Source organism: Talpa europaea (genome assembly GCF_964194135.1).
Source record: "Talpa europaea genome assembly, chromosome: 9".
Classification (NCBI taxonomy): domain Eukaryota; kingdom Metazoa; phylum Chordata; class Mammalia; order Eulipotyphla; family Talpidae; genus Talpa; species Talpa europaea.
Window position 1 is genome coordinate 8,513,035 of NC_140076.1, and position 22,995 is coordinate 8,536,029.

At 49.2% G+C, this 22,995-nt stretch overlaps 1 protein-coding gene across 2 annotated transcripts; it reads left to right on the forward strand.

The window, feature by feature from the left end:
* Nucleotides 1-1,096: 1,096 nt before the first annotated feature.
* On the forward strand, nt 1,097-22,227 carry SZRD1 (SUZ RNA binding domain containing 1; the record flags this gene model as incomplete). 2 transcript variants are annotated; one of them, XM_084242869.1, is made up of 4 exons in its annotated part: nt 1,097-1,147; nt 18,700-18,749; nt 20,425-20,679; nt 22,125-22,227. In XM_084242869.1, the coding sequence occupies 4 exons, from the start codon at nt 1,097-1,099 to the stop codon at nt 22,225-22,227; spliced, it is 459 nt and encodes a 152-aa protein (XP_084098995.1). The 2 variants fall into 2 exon arrangements, with proteins under 2 accessions (XP_084098995.1, XP_084098996.1); XM_084242870.1 differs by having other exon boundaries at nt 20,428-20,679.
* Nucleotides 22,228-22,995: the final 768 nt, after the last annotated feature.

The following is a 22,995-nucleotide window of genomic DNA, read 5'->3' on the forward strand; positions in this document are numbered from 1 at the left end:
GCATGCCAAAAATTTGAGGGGAAAAAACCCACATTTGGTCAGGTAACTTGATTATAGCAGCCAAATGCAACACTACAAATGACATGCTTTTAATATTGAACATGCTCATGAGAATAAAAGCACATGGTGTTTGCTTTTCCCCCTCTTTTTGTGTTTTGGGGAAGTAAGGATTAGAGAGGTGAGAATTATAAATCTTTTAATTTAGGCAAGACATCCCAAAATAATAGCAAATCCTTTGAACTCTTATTATGGGCCAACCACTGTTTCACGATTTTCAGCATAGCAATTCGCTTAATCCTTATAACCTACCTTTGTAATAGCTATTATCTTTCTTCATTATTGGGAACACTGAGGCACAGAAACTTTAAGTAACTTACATAAGATCATACAGTTGTTCAAGTTGGAAGTGTCTGGAGTCCAAGACACTTGTATATTGGAGAGGAAAAATCAAAAAGGAACACTGTTTAGGAAGGCAAATAAGTAAGTTTCTCAGTTAATGCTAATATATTTATCCGTCGATAAAGACTCACGAGAACTTCAGTTGTCCAGCTCAAGTGCAAAACTGTTCACTAATGGTAACGTTTTTACCTCACGATCAAGGAAATAAAGTGGTGTTCATAGATGCTTGGAATATCTTTGTAAGTAGTAAATACTGTGATCATTTTCACCCTAACATAAATAATGTTTGCGCATTAGAGGCTATTTCTCATCTTTTGTTGAGATACAGAGGTTTTCAGAATCTTGAAAACTTCAGTTACTTAAAAAAAAGTTCTCCGTAATTGCCTGACCTTAGAAAAGATGGTTCCAAAGAACACACTTTCCGTACTCAAAAGGATGACTTCACACGGACTTCCTCCCATTCAGCAAGAGAAATAACACTTTACCCTTAAGAAAAATGGCAACTTCCTAATTCTTCTGCCCTCTTCAAAGATGGCCTCCTCTACGCTTAAGGGCCAGGGCCTCTCTCCACTTCCGGACTCGACAGTGGGCGGGGTCCATTGAGTAAAGCCTTGCGTGCGGGCGCCCGCGACGGAGGCGCGCTTCAGGGCGCAGGCGCGAGGAGGGGTGGGGGGGAGGAGGGAAAGCGGCGAGTAAGATGGAAGATGAGGAGGTCGCTGAGAGCTGGGAGGAGGCGGCAGACAGCGGGGTAAGGAGGAGCCGCCGCCCCGGGGCAGGGCCGGGCGGGACCTGGCGAGAGGGGAGCCTTCGGGGAGCAGGTCTGGGGATGGTTCTCCCCGAGGAAGGGCCCCACACTCCGGGCCGGAGGTGGAGGAGAGGCCCCCGATCCGTGAACGCCGTGAAGGCCTCTTAAAGGGGCCGCGTTCCATTTCTCCCTCCACCTTTGCCCGGTGCGCCTCCCTCCCTTCCCCTGACGTGCGCGTCACCGGGGCACCCCACCCGCCGCCCGAGGTCTCCTTTCTTGGCCTCCAGGCCCGCTTGCTCGCCCCGGGCCCCCGTGACCCTTCCTTTCACGTCGGACTCTCCCGCCCGAGGCACCATTTTAAAGTTCATGTGCTCCGATGGGCGACACCCCAAGTCGGGGAGCGGGGGGGGCGAAGTTGCGCCGGCCGGGGCGGCATGCCCGGCCCCGCGGGAGAGCTGGAGGGGACGTTGGGGTCTCTGGGGCCCTACACTCTGCTAAAATCCCCCACCGCTCTGCGCCATCCGCCACGGTGGGCCGGGCTGGGGATTTTTCTCGCAGTTTTACTCCGAGCCCTGCGCGGGCGGTCTCCGGGGGACCCCAGCAGAAGTACCCAGAGCCCCTCGGGGAGCCCCTCTCCCCGGGGACCCACCCAACGATCTGAGCCCCGGGGGCGGGTCTCGGGGTGTGTTCGCCGGGGTCGAGGGGGGAGGGGTGCGATATGTAAAGTAGCCGCATTCCTGGAAGGGGAGGGGGAAAGGACCATCGACTGGCTTTGGGGTCTGGTTTACCTCCAGCAGCGGTAGGAAAAGTCTGTCCCAAGCCGAACAGCCAGGTCTATGAGGTTCGTGATTAAGGTGGTCTTTTTAGGGGTCGTGGTTCTGTGGCGAGCCTTGTGAAGATGAGATGGCTCTTGGCCTCCAGGCGCTCGTGTGTGTGCTGTGTCTGGGGAGGAGTAGGGCGTGCAGAGCCGAGGGTACCGAGGCAGAAGAGTTGGGTTTGCCTTCCCCGAGCGCCTTCGGGGGAGTGTTTGTCGGCGCTGGAAGACGCCAAGGAATTAATCCTGGCAGAAGTGGGTCTATCTCTACAGGAATGCAGAGATTTGGCTTTGAGGGTTTTTTCCCGGTGGTTCAGCATGTCTTTCACGGTTTTCATGTTTTCCTTAGCACAATTGAGAATTTGAAGAACTCGCTCAGAAAGGTATTTAGTGCAGTTCCTGTGTGCCTGCCATCTTTCCTGGATTTTGACTTTGAGGGTAAGGAGAGCAGTTTGAAGATTTTATAGGCAGCAACAGGTGTCAGCTGGATATTTATTCATTCAGCAGACATTTTTGAGTGTCTGCTATGTGCTAGGCAGTGTGTTTAGCAGTGACTTTGTGGCAGAGAATGCAAAATTTCCAGTAGAGGCGTACCTGAGTGAATCATTCAGACACCCCTCGTGCCACCCGAAAAAACTTGGCCTGCGATTTGAATGTGACTCAAGTACTGTTTCTTGAGCATTTTGATCTTTGTTTTTCCTCACCCATTTTCGAAGGGACTTGAGTTTCTCATGCCAAAGAAGTAAGAAGAAAATGAAAAGAACAAAAATGAATGTATGATTCAGAAACTAGGGGTTGCTTTTTTAGTTTTTTCAGAATGGGTAAGTCACTTCCATATCAGCTAGCCCTGTCCTGCATTTTACAGCTGTATAAACCCAGAGATGTAGGCTATAACTTAGCTTATTCTAATGTTTGTCCGGTGTTCTTTCTACCATCCTTTAATTTAGTAAAACCGTTTAAAAATGCCAGGAACAGGTATGGAACCCAAATCTTACCTCGCTGTCATGAGCAGTAACTGCCAAAATGCAAGTTCCCTTGTAGATTTTTTTAATTTAATTGACCCATTGAAATAACTGGCTGAGCCATTATCCACCTTTTACATAAAACAAGGAAACTGAGGTCTAAGGGGTTAAACTATCTTGTTCTGGGTCACACAGATAAGTGGGGAATAAGCTGGGATTTGACTCACTCCTGTTTGACTCCAAAGCTGGGTTCTTTCTCTAGCATTTTGCTGCTTCCCTCCCTGGCAACCTGTGGAAATTTGGGGAGTTGAACATTAACTTTCATTTTTTATTTTTTTATTTTATTTTTTTCAAAGATTATTTATTTATACAAGCTCTGGGTACAGTCAGAAGCGCAGGAGGGTGAGAGGTTTCACCAGAGCCAGAGCGGGGAACAAGAACAGGCAGACTGACTGAAATACACTGCTGAGGGGAGCAGCGTGCGCTGCAGGAGAGGTCTGTGCGCCTTGTGGGACTCTCGCCGGGTGGCCGGGGATCGAACTGGCGCTGCAGAGGCTGCAGGCAGCTTCGCAGCCCAGCGCTCAACCGCTGCGCCACCAGGGGAGGCCCCTTAACTTTCATTTTTAATATGTCTCCTCCAGACTTATATTTAAAGACTCTTGAATTTGACTTTTCTAAATTTTACAAGAGTTTTGTAAATGTGCACTTTTGAAAGATGGGAACTGGAAGAGGATGAAGTTCTAGGTTCACTTTGCTGGGAAACCAATCGACTATGTGTCTTTCAGATGTCGGCAGATGCCTATGTAAAAGTCTTATCAGCATCTTCAGGTTACCCTGTTTACAGCTGATACACGGTAATGAGTGTTAGACCACCATCTTCTCCCCCTTTGCAAAAGAGAAAAAACTGGAGAAAAGACTAGGGAATGGGGATCGATTCATTCTTTTTTTTTTTTTTTAATAGAGGCATGTTTTTTTTGTTTGTTTGTTTGTTTGTTTGTTTGTTTTGTTTACACATGCACTGGGTACAGTCAGAAGCTCAGGAGGGTGAGAGAATTCACCAGAGCCAGAGCCGGGAGCAGACCCGGAGTACACTGCTGAGGGGAGCAGTGGGCGGCAGGAGAGGTCTGCGCGCCATGTGGGACCCTCCTCTGGTGGCCGGGAAGCAGCCGGGGATCGAACCGGCGCCGCAGAGGCTGCGGGCAGCTTCGCAACCCAGCGCTCAACCGCTGCGCCACAGGGGAGGCCCTCTATTCATTCTTAAAGTGAACATTCCGACTTTATATAATCCAGAAACAGTTCTAATCCTTGGAAGTAGAGGCTTTTGGTGATCCTGTCCTCTGATAGAACAAAAACATTTTAACATCATGCTAGAAGTCGTACGTGTCAGTACTTCTAAGGTCCCTGTTTTCTTGCATATTTCAGCACACTACTCAATATTGATTCCTCTTGTATCGTTCAGGGGAAGGCTGACTTTGAGAAATACCTCAAATAGGCTGCTTTTTTCTTTTAATTGGAATAGGTGAATATTTATCTCATATAAAATTATTCCTCACCTGTTTCCTCCCAAGGAGCTATGTCCTCTGTGGACAGTTCAAGAAATGTAATTTACCTTCCATTAAGGAAATGCTTCTTTAAAAGTTCTCTACCTTGGGACAAGGGGGGTTGGGTGGCATGGGGAATACATTGCTTTGAGAGAAATGAAAATGTAAAATTGAATTAATGTTCATTCAAATTCTGAATTGTGTCCTTTGTCTCAAGCACATGTCAAGAGACAGAGCATTTTGCAATTAGACGATAACTTTGTGCCCCAAAAGTAGTCAGATCAACAATTGGCTCAATTTCTGATGATTTGAGGTTTTACACTCACTTGTTTAGATAAAAAAACAAAGAAAGAAAAGTTATGGCATGGTCTGTTTTGTTGATAATGAACTAATCAAATCCTAGGGGAAGGCAGGAGGTAACTCTTTGCATATCAAAAGTTATCTTTTTTTCTTTTTCACAAGGGCAGGTTATGTAGCTAGTGGGGAAGAAGTAAGAACAACAACTTGGTCTTCTGGATGAGGAATTCAAAGTCATGTTTACTTTGTATCCTCACCGAATCAGTCCTCTAAGCATTACTGGTGTTTGTGTCTCTAGGAAGGAGTCAGTAAACATTGACTGTCACCTACTGTGCACCAGGCACTGGGCACAGCCCAGTGGAGGAGCCAGCCCCGCCAAGACAGCATTTTCTTTGGAAGAGGTATAGAGGGGGTCTGGGGTCGGTGGTAGCCATATACAGGAGGTGATGCCGAAATTAAGGTTTGAAGGACCAGCTGTCTTGAGTGGTGGGAAGTCAGGGAAAGGAAGGGGGGCCAAGGGGAGGTAGGTATTTGCCATCACAGGATAGGAGGCAGCAAGAAAAAGAGTATGCAGCATTGGAAGAGCTGCAAGTATTTGCTTCTGGCTGGAGGGTAGGGGGTTGGCAGCACTGAGTGGAAAGAGATGAAGCCCGAGAGGTATGCAGGGGCCTCCTCGGACTCCGTGCTGTGGAGCTTGGACTTTGTCCTGGAGGCAGAGGAGAGCTTTGTGGGAATTTTTTTAGCAGAGGAATGACATAATTAGATTTTAATTTAAGAGATAAGAGCTTTGATTTACTTGCCTTTCTCTAACTGTCCTCCCTGAACCGTGGCTGCCACACCTCACTTTGGGGTCCTCAGCGCTTCCTGTAACTGCTGTCATTGTGTAATGTGTATAGTTGGCTGTGGGTGGTGGGCAAATGACAGGTAGTTATTTCAGGACTACCCGATGCTGGTTTCCTTATATCTGTATCAAAAAGCACAAATACAAGTGTGTTGTTCCTGACGGGGCCCTTTCTAAGCTATTCCTGGTCTTTTGGGGGGAGGTGGAGGCTAGGAACTAGGATGTCTCAGAGTGCGTCTGCAAAGCAGTTGGCCAGTTTAGGCATGATTATGCTGAGCAGTCTGTCCCTGGGACTCTGGAAAAAGATCTGTTTCACTGTGGTTTCAAAGAAAGGAGGATAATGAGCTTTTCACCAGTAACTTCTCAGCTCTTTTCATTGAGGTTGATGGGAGGCCTGTTCCCAGCGTGCTCTGGACTTTCAAGAGAGCTGCCATGGTTGCCGAGAGCTGGAAAACCAGGCAATCACAAGCCTCTTGCGTTTCCTTCTACAACAGAAGAGAGCTTAATGTATCTTTCTAAAAGCTTTTGGTAAAATCCTGCCAGAGAAAAGTCACTGTTGGTGAGATCTGAAGACGCAGACGTTCTTGGGCCAGCCCTGTTCTTTCCAGTGTGCGCCGGTCTCTCAGTATTTGGTCTTCACAAGGTGGAGTGTGTTCTCTCCCCCAGGATGATGTGCTTTTTCCTCAGGACAGTTACCGACCTGGTTTTCTGTAAGAAGGTTGAGTGTAGATACATAAACCTATGGCCAAAATACAGAATGAAATGATTTTTTTTTTTAAAGATTTATTTATTTTTATACAAGAGCTGGGGTACAGGCCAGATGTGTGGGAGGGCGAGAGGACCCACCAGAGACAGAGCGGGGAACAGAACAGGCAGACTGACGAAACACTGATGAAACACTGCTGAGAGGAGTAGCGGGCGAGACTGGAGAGGTCTGCTGTGCCATGTGGGACTCTCGCCGGCGGCCGGGATCGAACCTGCGCTGCAGAGGCTGTGGACAACCGCCTGCTCAACCGCCTGCGCCACCAGGGAGGCCCATGAAATGATTTTTTAAAAGTAGTAACCACAGAGGTTTCTTTTCCCGAACAGTTTTAGCTGTATAAGCTTCTGCCAAGCAACCTTCTTTAACATCCAGCTCTATGCAAGATGTTGATGGGAGATGAACCGCCACACAAATTACCAACAAATCCCAACAGAGAATCTTATCCCCCAATGGTAAGACATTTAAAAATGCCCCTCTCAGAAAGTCTACCCCCCCTTGAACTTTTTCCCTTATAAAATGGATGCAGGAAATTACAGTCATTCCTTTCTAAAAGGAATAATAAATATGTGCAGTTAAAGTTGCATCTTCGGGGGCTGTGATGTGATCCTTAGATGAAATTGTGTAGGGCGGTTGTGACGAGTCTGGAAAGGTCAGGACTGTCACCACTCTGCATAGACCCTGAGAGTCACATTTCCAGCCATCGTCCTCCAGTTTTCTTGGCTCCAGCTGTCCATTCTGTTTCTGCTACTAGTTGCATGTCTCACTGGTGGGTGGGCACTGCCCTAAGCCTTCCAGCTCCCAAATTGCACACCTCCTTTTTGGAAGGGCTTCCTAACGTCAGCCCGGGGGGAGTCCATTTCACATTCATTGCCTCACTCCGTCTCTGTGACCTAGAAAGATGAAGCTAGCACTATCCCCAGCTTCCAAAAGAGGAAATCACATGTGCCATTTAGCCCAGACAATTGGCATCCTCAGCCCACGCACTTAGGGTCCTTTTTTTTTTTTTTTTTTTTTTGATAGCTTGTTTACCTTTGTTTCAGCAGATAGTTAACTAGTTATGTACTTTAGGGTACTTAGTTGCCAGTTCCTTTAAAGTATTGTCACTGCTTTCACCTGGGACTGACCTGTAGGTTGTCTCTGAGGAGCCCAGGACCCAAAAGGACAGTGTCGCCACCACTTGTAATACTGAGACCACGACTGGGAGAGGCGGGTTGCCCTCTTGATCGTAAATGGGAAATGACTGTTCAACATCTGGCCAAGTAAAGAAAGTATTTCTGCTCCGCTGTCTTGAGAAATGTAGCCACTCCGGTCTCATAGGACCCTCGCGTATTCAGCCTCTAGATTCTTTAGGGGGTGCACATCACTTTTTAAATATTGAGTGTGAAGGCTTTTGCCTGGGTCTTGGCTACTCTCCGCAGTCCCCAAACCACCTGTTGTGTTACCTGAGGTTGCCCTGCCTGCTTTAACCAGTTATTTTATTGCTTTGGTCCTGCCTTGTGTCACGGTTCTAACTGGCCTTTGGTACCAGCACCCTTGGGTGCATGACTGAACCCTGGTGTGGGGGTGCTAATAGTGACTTTGTTCCATTTCCCAGTTCGTGCGTCCAGCATCCCCTTTGAGAGACAGGCCTTGCCACCTTCACCCACGGCAGCGGAAGTCAGGGACCTGTGTTTAAGTGCTGGGTTGACTTCTGAGTAGATTGCTATCTTCACAGCTTCATCTTTCTTCTCACAGCTTCATCTTTCTTCTCACAGCTTCATCTTCCTCATTTGTAAAATTGGATTTAAAGATCTGCTTTGACTGGTGGGGAGAGCTAAATGAACGTTTTAATAAAGCGTCTCTCAGAAGTGGATGTTGGAGCAGAGAGCGCTGTTGCCCTGGCTCTCCAGTCCTGCCAGTGTGGCCTCTGTCCGGTGACAGTGCTGAGCTCCTAAGACTGGCTGAGGGGCCTCTTTCTAATAAAATGTCTCTTCTGTGAGTTGTTTTGCTTAGTGATATGTGAAACTGAAAGGGAGAAGCAGCAAGGAACGTGAAGAAAGAGGAGCTGGCTAGACTCTACCCCCTTTTATTCCAGGGATAAGGGCTCACCACCTCAACTTCCACCCCAGACTCCTCTGCTCCTTCAAGGTAAAGGACTGAGGGGTACCCTCCGCTGGGGAGCCCATTGAAGAGCACTCAGAGCAGAACAATACTTTGTCCCCAGGTGGTGATGTTTCCTAGGCCTTAAATCTAAGTGGCTGGGCCTGTTCTCTGCTGCAGAATTATTTGTTTTGGGTACTTCTACTGAGATTTAAGATCAGTACCCTGGGACTCAGCCCTGATGTGGTCTGTACTGCTCTGGTCTCTCCTCACAAACCTTGGGCTGGCACTCACCTGGGCTGCGGGCAGGTTGGTGTTCCCTGTCAGCCTGTATCCTCCCTTGGAGCTCCTGCGCCCCCAGCAGCCACTCTTTTGAGCCTTCTTGCTTCCTCCTTGAGGCTTAGGGTTCAGTCCTTTCACTTTAGCACTGAGCATGTAGCAAGGCTGCTGTACAGTCCAGGGGCGGCGGTGACACTTGGAGGTGGCAGAGAAGCACCTAGAGCCTTCTTTGCACATACTGTGTCAGGCACGTGGAGAAGGCTGCTGCCACCACCGCTGGTGAGACGCCCAAGGCGGCCTGAGCTCCTGTTCTGAATATAGGTAGTGCCTTTCTGCAGAGACCCAGTTCACCTTCCGGCCCCACCCCATGCTTGCTTTGAAAACGTGGTTACATTACATAAAAAGACATACATAACCTCTCTATAAGGTGGGGTAAACAGCTCTAAAATACTGCTTAGTGAGATTGTTCATTAATTCATGTGTTGCATACTATTTTATGCCTCCAGACAATTGCAGTGAATGAAGTTCCTGCTCGCATAAAGCTTACTTTCATGTGGAGAAAAAATGGACAGTACATAATGATAAAGTAAAATACACACAATGAAGACAAATAAAACAGATTAGGGGCCATTTTGTAAAAAATGGTCAGAGAGACCTGAAGGAAGAGAGGGAGCCAGCTGTGGGGGGTGGGGGGCGCATTCCAAGCAGAGGCCTTGAAGCTGGATCATGCTTGTTTTCTCTCAAGAACAGTGGGAACCAATGTGGTAGGAGTGGATGAAGGGGAAAGTGGTAGATGAAGTTAGGGCCAGATCCAAAAAAAAGGCTAGTAACCTGTGGTGGATAGCACCTTGAAATAGGGAGCTTTAGGAACTCTGGGTGGAGAGAGTGTTGAGCAGAGGCCTGAGCCATTAGACGACTGGACTTGCTGAGATGCGGTGGATACTCGGAAGGTGGGAGAAGCTGGCGTGGGGGGAGTGGGTAGGATCAAGATTTTGGTTTTGAACATGATAGGTCGAGGTAGCTTTTGAAATCCAAGTGGGTGTGTTTAGTCGGCAGTTATATATCAATGTTTATACAACAGTGGACGTAGATGCGATGACTTAGTCTGCTGTCACAGCTACAGAAGAAGAGAGGTGCAGATTCTCCAGCCTGGAGGGGACAGGAAGGGAAGAAGAGCCTGTCCTGTTATAGAAGTCAAATGCAAAACGTGAGAAGCAGCCACCAGGGAGGTAGAAGGAGACCAGGAGAGTGGTGTCTGGGAGGTCAAGTAAAGAAGATGGTTTAAGGAAGGAGCTTTGAGTAATGGATGCTGCTGAGTGGTTGACTGAAATAAAGATTTGGAACTGTTACTGAATTTGGCATCAGTGAAGGTCATTGGCGACTTTGACAAGAATGGTTTCAGTGGACAGTCGGGCTTAGAGAGCTGGGATGAAGTGAGGCGGCAGATGTTACTCAGAGCATACATTGGACAATAGGTAAGTGCTAGTTGCTGTTGTGCCTGTGAGACAACTAGGACCCACCAGAGTAGCTTTTGCCCATAAACAGCAAGGGCCTTGGGTCCTAAGGTACTCAACTGCTAGCTACTGAGAAATCTACAGGGATCCATCCGTTATGCTAGAGATACACTAATATTAAAGCAGTGTAGTGCACGTAAGCAGTGCATGCCAGCCACACATGTCATCTAAACTTTATTAGAAGTCATATTTTAAAAAGTATAAAACAGGTGGAGTTAATTTTAATATATATATTTTTTGCCTCATAAACAGTTTAAACAATTTATTTCTCACCATTCCGGAGGCTGGAAGTCTGAGTTCTGTCAGCATAGTCAGGTTCTGGTGCAGGCCCTCTTCTGGATTGAAAACTTCAACATTTTTAGCTTAACTCAATATCTGAAATTATGTCATGCCAACATGTAATCAGTGTTGAAAACATCATGCTAACGAGATACCTTACACTCTTCTTGTACTAAGTCTGGGAAATCTGTGTGTCTGGCACTTAGAGCGTAGCATGCCTTGGTTCTGCCTGACCACGTGGCAGGTGCTCACCGTCCACTTTCGGTGTTGGCCACTGTATGGGATGGCGCAGCTAGGGCCAGCTCAGAGGAGTGTGTGCCCGAAGGATTGCCTGTTCCTGGGCAATGTGGCCAGATCCTGAAAGCTGCCGTGAACTTGGGAAAGAAAGCAGGAGGCATTTCCTCTTATAAGCAAGAGGGAACTGTTTGGTCTTCACTCATAGCACTCCAAAGTTCTTTGTGGGGTTCTGGTGTCTTCAATTTCTTCATATTTTGCTGGCCCTAGGAACTAATTCTCTGTAGCAGCTTTTTTTTGAGTATTGAGACCAGCTAATTAATAAAAAACCATTGCTGACTGCAGCTGAGGTAATCTCAGGTGGTTTTCCAGACAACAATTGAAAAAGATGGGTTCAGTGTAAGAGAACTTTCTTATACTAAACACTTCTCAGTTTAGGAAGTCTGTTATTTTGGGTCCCTTCTTTTCTCTTACGCTTTTTTTCTGTGTATGTATTTTCATCTTTCTGCCAGCTTTTTTTTTTTTTTTTTAATTTATTTTATTTTATTTTTTATAGAGGCATGTTTTATTTATTTATTTATTTGTTTGTTTTGTTTATACAAGCACTGGGTACAGTCAGAAGCGTGGGAGGGTGAGAGAATTCACCAGAGCCAGAGCGGGGAGCAGAGCAGGCAGAAGGACCGAAGTACACTGCTGAGGGGAGCAGCGGGCGGCAGGAGAGGTCTGCGCGCCATGTGGGACCCTCCTCCGGTGGCCGGGGAGCAGCTGGGGATCGAACCGGCGCCTCAGAGGCCGTGGGCAGCTTCGCAACCCAGCGCTCAACCGCTGCGCCACCGGGGAGGCCCAGCTTTTTTTTTTTTATGCACCTTGTTTTCTTCTTGAAACTGTAGTTCTTTAAATCTCTGCAGCCTTCCCTGACTTCTTGCGGCAGGATTGCTCCCTTTCTGTTTCTCCTTCCAACTGCATAGCAACTGCATCACATCTGCACTGTTCTAAGCTATCTTCTCCCCCTGCCTGGGCTCTCCTGTTCTCAGGAGGGCCTTCCTCACCTCTGGGTCTCCAGGACCTAGCACCTCTCCTGTTTTAAAGCAGTTCTTCATAAGTGCTTATCAACAGCAGTTTGCTTTTAAAACAGTGTAGCAAAAAGAAAATGGGCTTTGAGATACATTAACAAAGCATAGACTTCCTCTAGGAGGGAATTTTAGAACTATATCCTGTGCCCTCAGTGACCCACTTAATTAAAGTGGAATGTTTTTCCTTGCAGTGGGAGTAGCAGAGGAAGGAGGAATGTTTTGTGGGAAGTGGAACCTTTAAGCCAATTACCTAAATCTGTATTAAAAGGACAATGATGAATTCATGGCTTGGATGTGTACCCTCCCCCAGTTTGTTGTCTCCCAGCTTCTGAATCCTGGCATTTGCTGTGCGTGCACACGTGTGTGTGTGCATTTACCCTATCATGTTTGCCCAGGAGTCACATTAATTATTTGAACCTGACAGTGATCCTGAAGCATCACTGGAGAACCACACCTGGGGGGATAGGGCTTTGGGGACTTCCTTCCATGGTGAGCCAGAGGAGGAATGAGCAGATGCATTGGAGACAGGAAACCCTATTGTGGGGGGACAGTCCCTGCCAGACCACCGAGGCAGAGGAAGAAGGCAGGGATCGCAGAGAGTGATGTGAATGTTGTTTGGAGAAGTCTCTGTGGCTAGTGTACTTCTGAACCTGAAATGGCCGGTGATGCATCCAAACACATATAAGCCTTTTTATACAGCAGTTTCCAGATTTTGCTACTGCTGCCTGTGAATTCTTTGCTTTACTCTTGAGTGACTTTGGGGCCCATATGGGAAGAGTCAGAATTCCATGTGGTATGGGAAACCCAGATGCCTTGCTGGGGAGACTGCTGTCGCAGGATACCCTGACACAGACGACCTCGTAGCCAGGGGAGTGGGTGCCAACACCCTGCCCAAGACTGAAAGATACTAGGCCCAGCATGGCGCTGGCTGCTGTGACGGCGATGCGGGGTCAGAACATGTTGAAAGGTAGTCCTGCTGTCTACTCCTTCGCGGCATCTTTCTCTCTTTGCTTTTTTTCTAAAATGGCATTCTTGTGTTCATCAGGACCTGTCAGGGGCCTCCCCGGTGGCGCAGCAGGTTGAGCGCAGCACTGTGGAGCTGTCCGCAGCCTCTGCAGCACAGGTTGGATCCCAGCTGGCCAGGGAGAATCCCACGTGGCATAGCAGACCTCTCCTGCCTCGCCCGCTGTTCCCCACTCTGTCTCTGGTGAATCCTCTCACTCTCCCACGCTTCTGGCCTGTACCCCAGTTCTTGTATAAAAATAAATCTTTCAAAAAAAAAAAAAAAAAGACCTGTCAGGCTCTGGTCTGAGAGAGACGCTAGCATTTGCAGGGTTCCTGCCTATTCTACTGGTCCTACTAACTGTCCACTTGCAGATGCAAATTCCTCCACTTGGGGTAACTGCACAAGCCGAGCCACGCGCGTAGTGGTTCACAGGGAGCCCAAAGTCAATCATTATACCTTGAATTTGAGAAGAAAGTCAGAAAATGTCATCTTTAGAAATGGAAACTTTGGGGCCTCCCCAGTGGCGCAGCGGTTGAGCGCTGGGCTGCGAAGCTGCCCGCAGCTGCTGCAGCACTGGTTCGATCCACGGATGCTGGCGAGGGTCCCATATGGCGCGCAGACCTCTCCTGCCACGCCCGCTGCTCCCCTCAGCAGTGTATTTCAGTCAGTCTGCCTGTTCTTGTTCCCCGCTCTGGCTCTGGTGAATTCTCTCACCCTCCTGCGCTTCTGACTGTACCCAGTGCTTGTGTAAATAAAAAAAAAAAGAAAAGAAATGGAAACTTTGACAAAGGCAAGTTATCTGAGAAAATTCACTTAAATAGTAACTCTTGCTTATAAAAGGAGGATCTTGAGCCTCCCCTGGTGGCGCAGGCGGTTGAGCGCTGGGCTGCGAAGCTGCTGCAGCCTCTGCAGCGCTGGTTCGATCCCCGGCTGCTCCCCGGCCACTGGAGGAGGGTCCTGCATGGCGCGCAGACCTTTCCTGCCGCCCGCTGCTCCCCTCAGCAGTGTACTTCGGTCCTTCTGCCTGCTCTGCTCCCCGCTCTGGCTCTGGTGAATCCTCTCACCCTCCCACACTTCTGACTGTACCCAGTGCTTGTATAAATAAATAAATAAATCTTTTAAAAATACATAAATAAAATGAGATGAAATAATTTAAAAAATAAATAAATAAAAGTAGGGTCTTTCCTAACTCGGAACCAGGAACCAGGAGCTCCTCTCTGACCTTCTTTTAATCCGTGATGATTGGGATTCTTACAAGTTGTATTGGTGCTCGGAGTCTGGTTATGAGAGTGGGTGCAGTGGTGGAGTGGGACAGTTTGCTGCTTTGGCACCTGGGGGAAAGCCTCTGGGAAGCAGCAGCAGGAGGTGGACACCAGCATGGGCGAGACACCCTCCTCTTGTCCCTGCAGTGTGATCGATGAGGGTCTGGGTGTATTCACTCTCTTGTGTGTGGACAGTTTGCGTCAGTCTACCAGGCTTCACCATCCCCAGGCCACCAATAGTCTGTTCAGATCCAAGACAGTACGGCGGTCATGATGCTGTCCTTGCTGTGCTTTGCACAAAAGCCGCGAATAGCCTGCTTATTTCTCTCCTGGGCCTTTCTTCTTCACCTCTCCCCTTCTCACCTCCTGTTTTCTTTTCTTGTCCGCCTCTTAGTTACAGGAGTGAACCTGTCGTCACCCTCCTCCCCTTGCAGATACATTCCTGTCCTCTTTGTCTCCTTGGTTCTTTTTGGAGACCGGGCCTGTGTGTCACACTGGGCTAGTTGCGGTGTCCCCTTTCCTCCTCTTCGCCTGTGTGCTTCCATCCCCAGCTGTTTGCTGCAGGCACACGCAAGCATAACGATCTCAAGGGAAGGGCATCGGCAGTCAGTGCAGCAGTGCTTCCTCCTCGGTGAGTTGAATTTGCAGACGTTGACATCTGATTTCATTCACCTTGTGGCTGGGGCCTCTCCACAGGCCATAAAGGACCATCCCTGTCCAGAACCACTTGCTTCCCACTGTGCTTCTCATGACATCTGCGTCCACCCTCCTGGATTTGCTTGTTTTCTCAGACCAAGAGCTGTGTGCCTTGTTTTTATGGAGGTGTAGCCTCACAGGGCAAGGGAGGCATGTGCTTGGTAACTGCCGGTCTCTTGCATAGGATTTTGACCCAGAGAGAGGAGGCCACCCCATTTAGGAGAGCATAGAGTGTGTTTTTTTTGATGTCTTCTCAGTGCCACTTGATAAAAAGTAAAGAACCTTTCCAGGAGATTCCATAGGAGAGTAGACTCTTTAGTGTCTTGCCTGTGCTGAGCTTATGTGCTGAAGTTTGCTCCTGCCCTGGTGACCCTTCCTCGTTCAGAGCAGAGGCAGTGTCTGTGAGCTCATAGGCTGCTTTTACTCGCCATGGAGGTTGGGCCTCGGCTTTGGACCAGGGCTTGTGCATCCTTGTAAAAAGAAGGTGCCTTAGGTGATATGGTTCCTTGTTTAGGCCCACATCGAGATGCTTCCACCAACAGCACTTTTAAGACCTGTTTAATTCCACTGGGCTGTTGCATCTCTGGAGGAAGTGCGCATTCTCCTTGTAGCACAACACCCTGTAGGAAAGTTTTGACTGATCCAGCTCATCAGAACATGAGTCTGAGAGTAGATTGGTTGTAAGGCCCTGTCCAAGGAGAGAATGGACTGACTCACGCTGCCTGGACGGACTCCAGAGCGAGCTGCAGTGTCCTCTCCAGCTGCTGGCAGGCCCGCCCTCTCCTGCTTGGACGGCCCTGAGCTTGCTGGTATCCAGCTGACCATCTGGAGGTGCCCAGGATCAACTTTCCAGCTAAGCTGTTGGGTTTCTAGCCCATGCTCTAATCTGATGGAAGAGTTTCTCCTCTGATAAGTCATCCTGCCTGGTGCAGTGGGGTTTGATGGGAATGTTAATTATTGGGACTTCTGGGAGCAGTGTGGGGTTCAGGGGAGATGAGGAGGAGAGGGTCAACATCTAATGCCTTTACAAGCATTTCAGGGAGTTGAGCTATTGGCATGTAGCCTCATGGGGTACGACCTCAAAAGGTCTTGGTCCTACTACCACTGTGTGTGAGTTACTTCTTTGTGACCTTGGCTAAGTCCCCTCCCCTACCTGAGTCCGGTGACCCTCATCTGACAAGAGGGAAAAAAGCAACTTTGTCTATCAGACAGGGTGGGGGTGAGCAGAAAATGAGCATCTGGGAGTGTGTGGACAGCCATAAAGCGTTATATTGATGTAAGGCATTATTTTTTAAAGCCAGTAGTTTTGTATTAATGCCAACTATGCTGTTCATGTTCTAGTTTGCGACAGAGGCACATTCTCAGACACAGCCTGTTGCCCTCTTGAAGGCCTTTTCTCTACCCAGACCCCACTTGTTGGCATTGAGCAGATCTCCTGTCTACCCTAAGACCCTAAGAAAGGAGGAGTAGTGTGTGCTCCCAAGGGGAACCGTGGATGATCAGCCACCTCATGTGTACTTTACCACAGTTTAAAAAAATAAATCAGCTACTGTGTTAGGCCTGTTTGACTTTATGTTTCAAGGCACACACAGTGATGTGAAAGCATGCGTTCGTGTAATAAAGTTTAAAAATTCAGAGCTTTCGCATTGAAATCTTGAACTCGGCTTCTCCGAAAATAGCAGCCCTTGCACTGCCAGCCGAGACCCAGCTGCCTGTCTGCAGGCGGGCATGTGCTAGGTGCTCGCAGCCCACCCTCCACACAGTGCTCCTGAGTGGGGAGGAGCCTGGGACTGGCCTGGCCTGTGGAGATATTTGGTCTGAGTTTGTTTGAAGGGATCTAAACCCCAGTTGGCCTTCTTAATGGGGAAACTTGAATAGGTGGTGGTCTGATTCTCAGATTGGAGCAAAATTACAGTGTGGAAGTTTATAACCATATGTTATTTGTGAAAAGCCCATAAAAGGTAATGAAAGTTAGACGAGTGCAAGACAAGCATTAATCCAGACAATAACACTGGTATTAATCAAAAGAATTTCGAGGAATTACAGTTCTGACACAGATTATGCTATGGGCATAGCTTAGTCTGTCATTCTCAGGAAACAAGCAAATATCCGGGTCATTCACTGCACCTTTTCCCCGTTAGTCATTAAACAGTCATTGGGCACCACCCATGCATGTTCCAACCAGGAGTGAAAGGCTTTTGTTGTAGTGACTTCCTAGCCCCTCCAGGTACCCTCATAATACAGTCTGTTTTGCTCACCTAACTATATGTTGGGTCTTCCATAAAAGCAAAAACTTTAAACACAGCTCAGCACCAATCAGAATGAGTGTCAGACTGGATTTAAATCTAGTTTCATGTCTTTGTCTAGCTTCATAGTGTTCATAAAAGACAAAAATAGGGACATGAAAGGTGAGCAGGAAAAGACAGAGAAGCACATGCCCTAGGGAACATCAACTAAAAGAAAGATGGCAAGACTTTATTAATACTGAACTGTAGATTTTAAGGCAAAACGATCACTTCAAAAGGGTAGTGTTTCATTTACCAGAAAGAAAGATTCTTTTAGTAGGCATAGAGCAAACAAATCAGCAGGAGTTTAGGAGATTTGAGCAGTGTAGTTAATTGGCTTGAGCTGTAGCTATCAACCAGACAAGCACCAGACAGGACACTTGTGAAAGCTGCCCGCACCATGGGCTGTGAAGTGGGTCTCTGCAGTGGTGCTTAACGTTTTGTAAGTAGTGGAAACCCTGTGTATCTCATCAGTCAGAGCTTCTCAGCCTCAGGACTGCTGACATTTGGGACTAGATAATTTAGTTGCAGAGACTTATTCTGGGCAGTGCAGGGTTTTTAGCAGCACCTCCAACTCTACCCAGTAGGTTCTGGTAGCATCTACCTTCTGGTAATCACAACCAGAAGTTTCCAGACCTTGCCGAGTGTCCCCTTGGGGGTCAAGATCCTCCCTAGCTGAGAACCACTGTTCTCAGCTGATCTTCTCTTCAGAGAAATAAATAATTTTGCATAGTTTATTTCCTGCTCCAGCAGCTAGTTGGTCTTGCCCTTGCTAAGACCACTTGAGTGAGTGGGATGTTTTCTAAGGAACAGCAGCAGGAAAGCCATGTTTGGCATTTGCTCTGTGCCCCGCCTTCCCCCGTGGGTGTGTGGACACTCTGCACATGAGTGTGTGCTGGCATCATGGCATCCGGGAGCTGAGGGCCTAGGGGCTCGCACTGCCATCTGGTTCCCTAGCTGTTGCACTTCTGCTCTAGTCTTAAGCCTTTTGCTGGGTGCTTGTCAGAGAGTTCAGCTCATACCAGTAAAAAGTAGACTCTAAAATAAGTGCTCACGAAGGAATGTGAAAGCGAGCACTTATCTCTGTAGAGCAGGCACTAACCGTGTGAGGGGTCAGGGAACACCACGGAGGAGGTGGACATCCAGGCTGGGCTCTGTCGGTTAAATGGGAGCTTGCGGGAGAGGGCTTGGCTGGCGAGTGGAACAGCGTGCAGGCGGGGCTGCCGTGCAAAGCAGAGAGCGAAGGTAAAGGAAGGAATGGGCAAGTCGCGCTGGGGGCTTGGACTTGAAGGAATGCTGTCAGACTTAGTTTAGGACCATGATTGGAGTGGTTCTGCCAGGCAATTTGGAGATCCAGAGGCTAGTTGGAGGCAATGCAATGAACCAGCTGGTGATGGTGAGGTCTCGAACTGTCCCCGCGGCCCTGGGAATGGAGGGAGAGGAACCCGCAAGGCAGTCAGGTCCCCGGCCCCAGAGTATTGTAAAGGCAGGTCCACTTCCTTACCTTGAAGGACACGGTCACGTCCCTGGCCAGAGAGAGAACACTGCCCTTAGCTCCGAAAATAAAGGCGTTAAGTTTTTATTTGAGAGAGATTTTTTTCCACTTTTTATATACATTTTTTTCCTCTAGGAAATAGACAGACGGTTGGAAAAAAAACTGAAGATCACACAAAAGGAGAGGTAAGGCTGCTGTCTGGTCTGAGGTCTCCTGCTCTCGCTGCTCGAGAGCTGCGCAGTCAGTGGTAGCGCCAGCTGGCCGTTAGGTTGAGCAGGTCAGGCCCTGGGGCAGTGAGCCGTCCCTCCAAGGCGGAGACCAGCACTTGGTGACCTGAGGCTTTGGGAGAGAGACTGGGGTGTTGCACCTGCTTCCTGCCTAACACCCTGTGTTAGGTGGTTGGATGGAAAGGGGGGCAGTGACATGTCAGAAGATTTGGATTCTAGGCCTGGTGCTGCTCCTGATTGCTCTGAGGTGTGACACAAGTTGTTTCCCTCTTAGGACATCAGTTTCTTTATTTGTGGCACAAGGAGGTTGGACAGAGGAGTTTTCTGGGCCCTCCATGACTTGGTGGCTTGGGCATTTTGGGGGTGTCCTGGAAAAAAGGATTCTAGGAAATTCTTGAAAGACCTTTAAAGATAGCTTTGTTTCCCACCCAGGCAGCGGAGGGACATGGGTTTCCACAGTAGGTAAAAGTTGACTCTGGCAGTCTGTGGGCTTATGTAACATGTCGGCTCCCCATGGGGACAGGCAGCTGGTAGGGAGAGAGCTCTGGGGTGCCCTGCCCGCCCGCTGGCTTTTCTGGCTCCCTGCCTCTTTGATCAGATTGCTGGCTCCTTGTCTGTCTGCTCGCCTCAGCAACTACACAAACCTGGCTCCAGCCCCCTTGCCATGCCAATCTTGTCCTGCCCAGGACTGGTTCCAGTCCACCCTGACAGCAGCTGAGTTCCTGTAGGCCCTGCCTCTCCCAGCAACCAAGGCTGTGAAAACTGGCTCCTGTGGGCCTATTTGGTTCTGAAGACAAGCTGGTTGACTGCTGTGAGGCGGGTCTTCACGGCTGTCATGGGATGGTCACTCCTGCCTACACCCGTTCTCCTGTGGCTCTTCTCTGTTCTCCTCCTGTGGACGCATCACCCGATGTGCAAACCCACCAGCCTTGGACAATGCTGCTTCTCTGAACATTGCCAAGCACTGTTTCTAGGGCCGTCCCTCGCCTGAGCCCCGCCGTGTGCAACATACTGGAGAGCCCTGGTGATGGAGGTGTGTCTGCTCGGAAGCTTTTTTGAAGGGGTGATCCTGTTGTCTGGTGTTGCTCGTCTCTGGGAGGCATGGGTCACTCCCTCAGAGACTGAGGCAGTTTGGTAAATCCTGTCTTGATGCCAGGCAGTGATGGTGGAGCTGGCTCCTCGGTAGCATTGACTGGTTTGAGCACGTGTGGTGGAAGGCCTTGACGGGAGGGAACACTTCGCTGACCCACAAGCTCAGGGGTCAGCCTATTATTAAACTCTGGTCTGTATAGGGAAGCTGGGTTTTAACTGAAGTCACTGGATTCTGGACATGAAATGTTTTGCCACAGAGGCCAAACAGTGGAAATCACAGAATGAGGTGGTTTTCCAGCCCACTTTGCTGGGGGTTGTTAGGTCTGAGGAGCAGACCTGTGGAGTGCGTGAGCTTGTGGCAAGGTTGCTCTTTTGAGAAAAACTCTTCTTGAGGAGTGAGGGTTTTGATGTCTGGTCAGAGACCAGAGAATAATAACTAGAGTTAGCAAGGGGGAGAGGGGTGACAAGAGGTGGATGTGGGGCATGGATGGGACATCTGGTCAAGGGTAGGACTTGTAAAGCCATGTTTGCTCTTTGTCAGCAGGAAATCCAAATCTCCTCCCAAAGTGCCCATTGTGATTCAGGACGATAGCCTTCCCACGGGGCCCCCTCCACAGATCCGCATCCTCAAGAGGCCTACCAGCAACGGTGTGGTCAGCAGCCCCAACTCCACCAGCAGGCCAGCCCTTCCTGTCAAGTCCCTAGCACAGCGAGAGGCAGAGTACGCTGAAGCCCGGAAGCGGATCCTGGGCAGTGCCAGCCCCGAGGAGGAGCAGGAAAAACCCATCCTCGACAGGTGAGTGCAGCTGGCCGGGTGGCTGCCTTGAGGAGAGTCTGTGGGGAGTTGTGAGGTGCAGGGTCCGGTCTGCTTCACTCTACTGCATTCCCAGTGGCTCTGAAAGCTTTGAGGAGGTTGTGGTTTGGCCTTTGCAGGCACCAGGGGGCAGTATTTAACCTTTTAAATAAAGGTTTAGATTTATTTATGCATAGAAGAACTGGGGTGTAGGCCTGAGGTGCAGGGGCTGAGAGGATCCACCAGAAACAGAGTGGGGAGCAGAACAGGAGGACCTACTGAAATCCACTGCTGAGGGGTGCAGTGGGCAAGACGAGAGGTCTGCACCATGTGGGTCAACCCTCGGCTGGGCGCAGTGGTGAGAGCGTGATAGCACTGAGACTTAGCTCCTATGCCACCAGGGAGCCCCCCTTAAATAAAGGTTTAAAGGTGTGCACTTTGAGTCAAAACCTGCTACAGTTTGAGCCCATTGCTGCTCCTTAACTCCTGTGCCTTCATAGCCTAATCTGAAAAGGTCCAGTGGTAGCACCTGCCTCGTCGAGGCATGCAGTAATGAGCGGACCCTTGCCCAGCACAAGGAAGAGGGCCAGCTCTGTGCTCAGATGTTACCTTCTGGCCTCACAATAGCCCACTGTGATGCGTTTATATATTTTCTAAAAATTTTTTTGCTCCTGACACTGTTTTCCTCCGAAGTCCTAGCGGCTGTATTATGCAAGTTTGTCATCTTCTGGTAAAACTGTTTCAAAGCCTTTTTCTAACTTTGAGGGTTCCCCTTGGGCTTGATGTGCTGGGACTTGAAGAGCTAATCTGTGTTCTTCCTGTCCTTCTCTACTTTTTTCCTGTAATTTCTTTTTTCCTCCACCACACCACCCCATAATCCTTCTGCTTCCCTCCCCCATCCCTACCACCCCCTCCCCTAGTCCCTCTGGTAGCCATTGTCTTCTTTTTGCTGAGTTCAGGGTGTTTTTCCCTTCCCCTTTTGATGGGCATCCATCATCTGACCTCCAAGTCTTTGCTTGGCAGAGCGGGGAAGGTCCTTTTTCTTTCCATCTTCCATAGCACTGTGAGTCAGCGCCAGTCACATGGTTTGGAGCGAAGCGGGAGGGCAGCAAGGCAAGTCCCCTGTTATTTCGTGGAGCTTAGTTCGGGGTCTTCACCTTGGGCTGATGCTGGCGAGTCTGTGCCCATAGCTGTGGAGGGAGCACTCGTGGGCCCTGCCTCTGGGTGGTGAGCCGCTGGCGGGGCTGAGGGTGAATGAGGACCCCGGCCCACAGTGGCCCCCGCAGCGTGAAGGTGCCCTGACTCTTCTCGCCAAAGCAGCAGCTGGTGGGGGTGGCCAGAGTCGCTTGGTAGCTGCCCTGGCTTCTGCCCTGGGTTGCAGTGGCGGTTGGTTTTACGACTTGGAGACATCTGTATTCTTTCTCAGGCCTCCCTCTGATCTTTCTCAGGCCAACCAGGATCTCCCAACCCGAAGACAGCAGGCAGCCCAACAATGTGATCAGACAGCCTTTGGGTCCTGATGGGTCGCAAGGCTTCAAACAGCGCAGATAAACGCGGACGAGAAAGGATGCCGCCGCTGCCACCATCACGCCTCCTGGGTCGTCCGCCACGGGTCGCACTGCCGTGGCTGACAGCTGGACTTGAGCAGAGGGAAAGACCTGACTTACTTGCACTGTGATCCCCTTTGCTCCGCCCACTGTGACCTTGAACCCCATGCACTGTGACCTCCCCCCTTCCCCCCCTTCCTACTGTGATTGGCACGTCTACAAGGGCTGTCCCAAGTCAATGGAAAGGGAAAGGGTGGGGGTTAGGGGAGGGTTGGGGGGACCCACCTAGGACTCAGAGTAGAGAGTCAGGCAGTGCCACTTGGCCACTTGGGGTAAAGCCAGTGCCAGCAATAACAGTTTATCATGCTCATTAATTTGGGATTTCAAAACACAAATGAGAACTCCCACCCACCCACCCCCAAGTGCATGTCTTCATCACTTAGAAGCAAGTTCCATTTGAAAATATCCTTTCTTTTTTTTTTTCCTTCCTATTTTTGTTTGTTTATAGAAATATCTGATTTGCAAGAAAAAGTGCATGGGAGGGGTTTTAGCAGTTTAATGAATTTTTAATTGAGAAAGGGTAGTTTGATAGCCTACTTAAAAATGTTTCTGGGAAATTCACAAGAAACATTAACCAATAGGATTTTGGTGAGCTTAGCTTCTGTATTCCCACTGCCGCCCAAAAAAGGGGCGGGGCTTTGCAGCCCCCAGGACAGATGAGCACCCCATGCCTATATCTCCCTCTCCCAGCTCAGGCCCAGGACATCTTGGC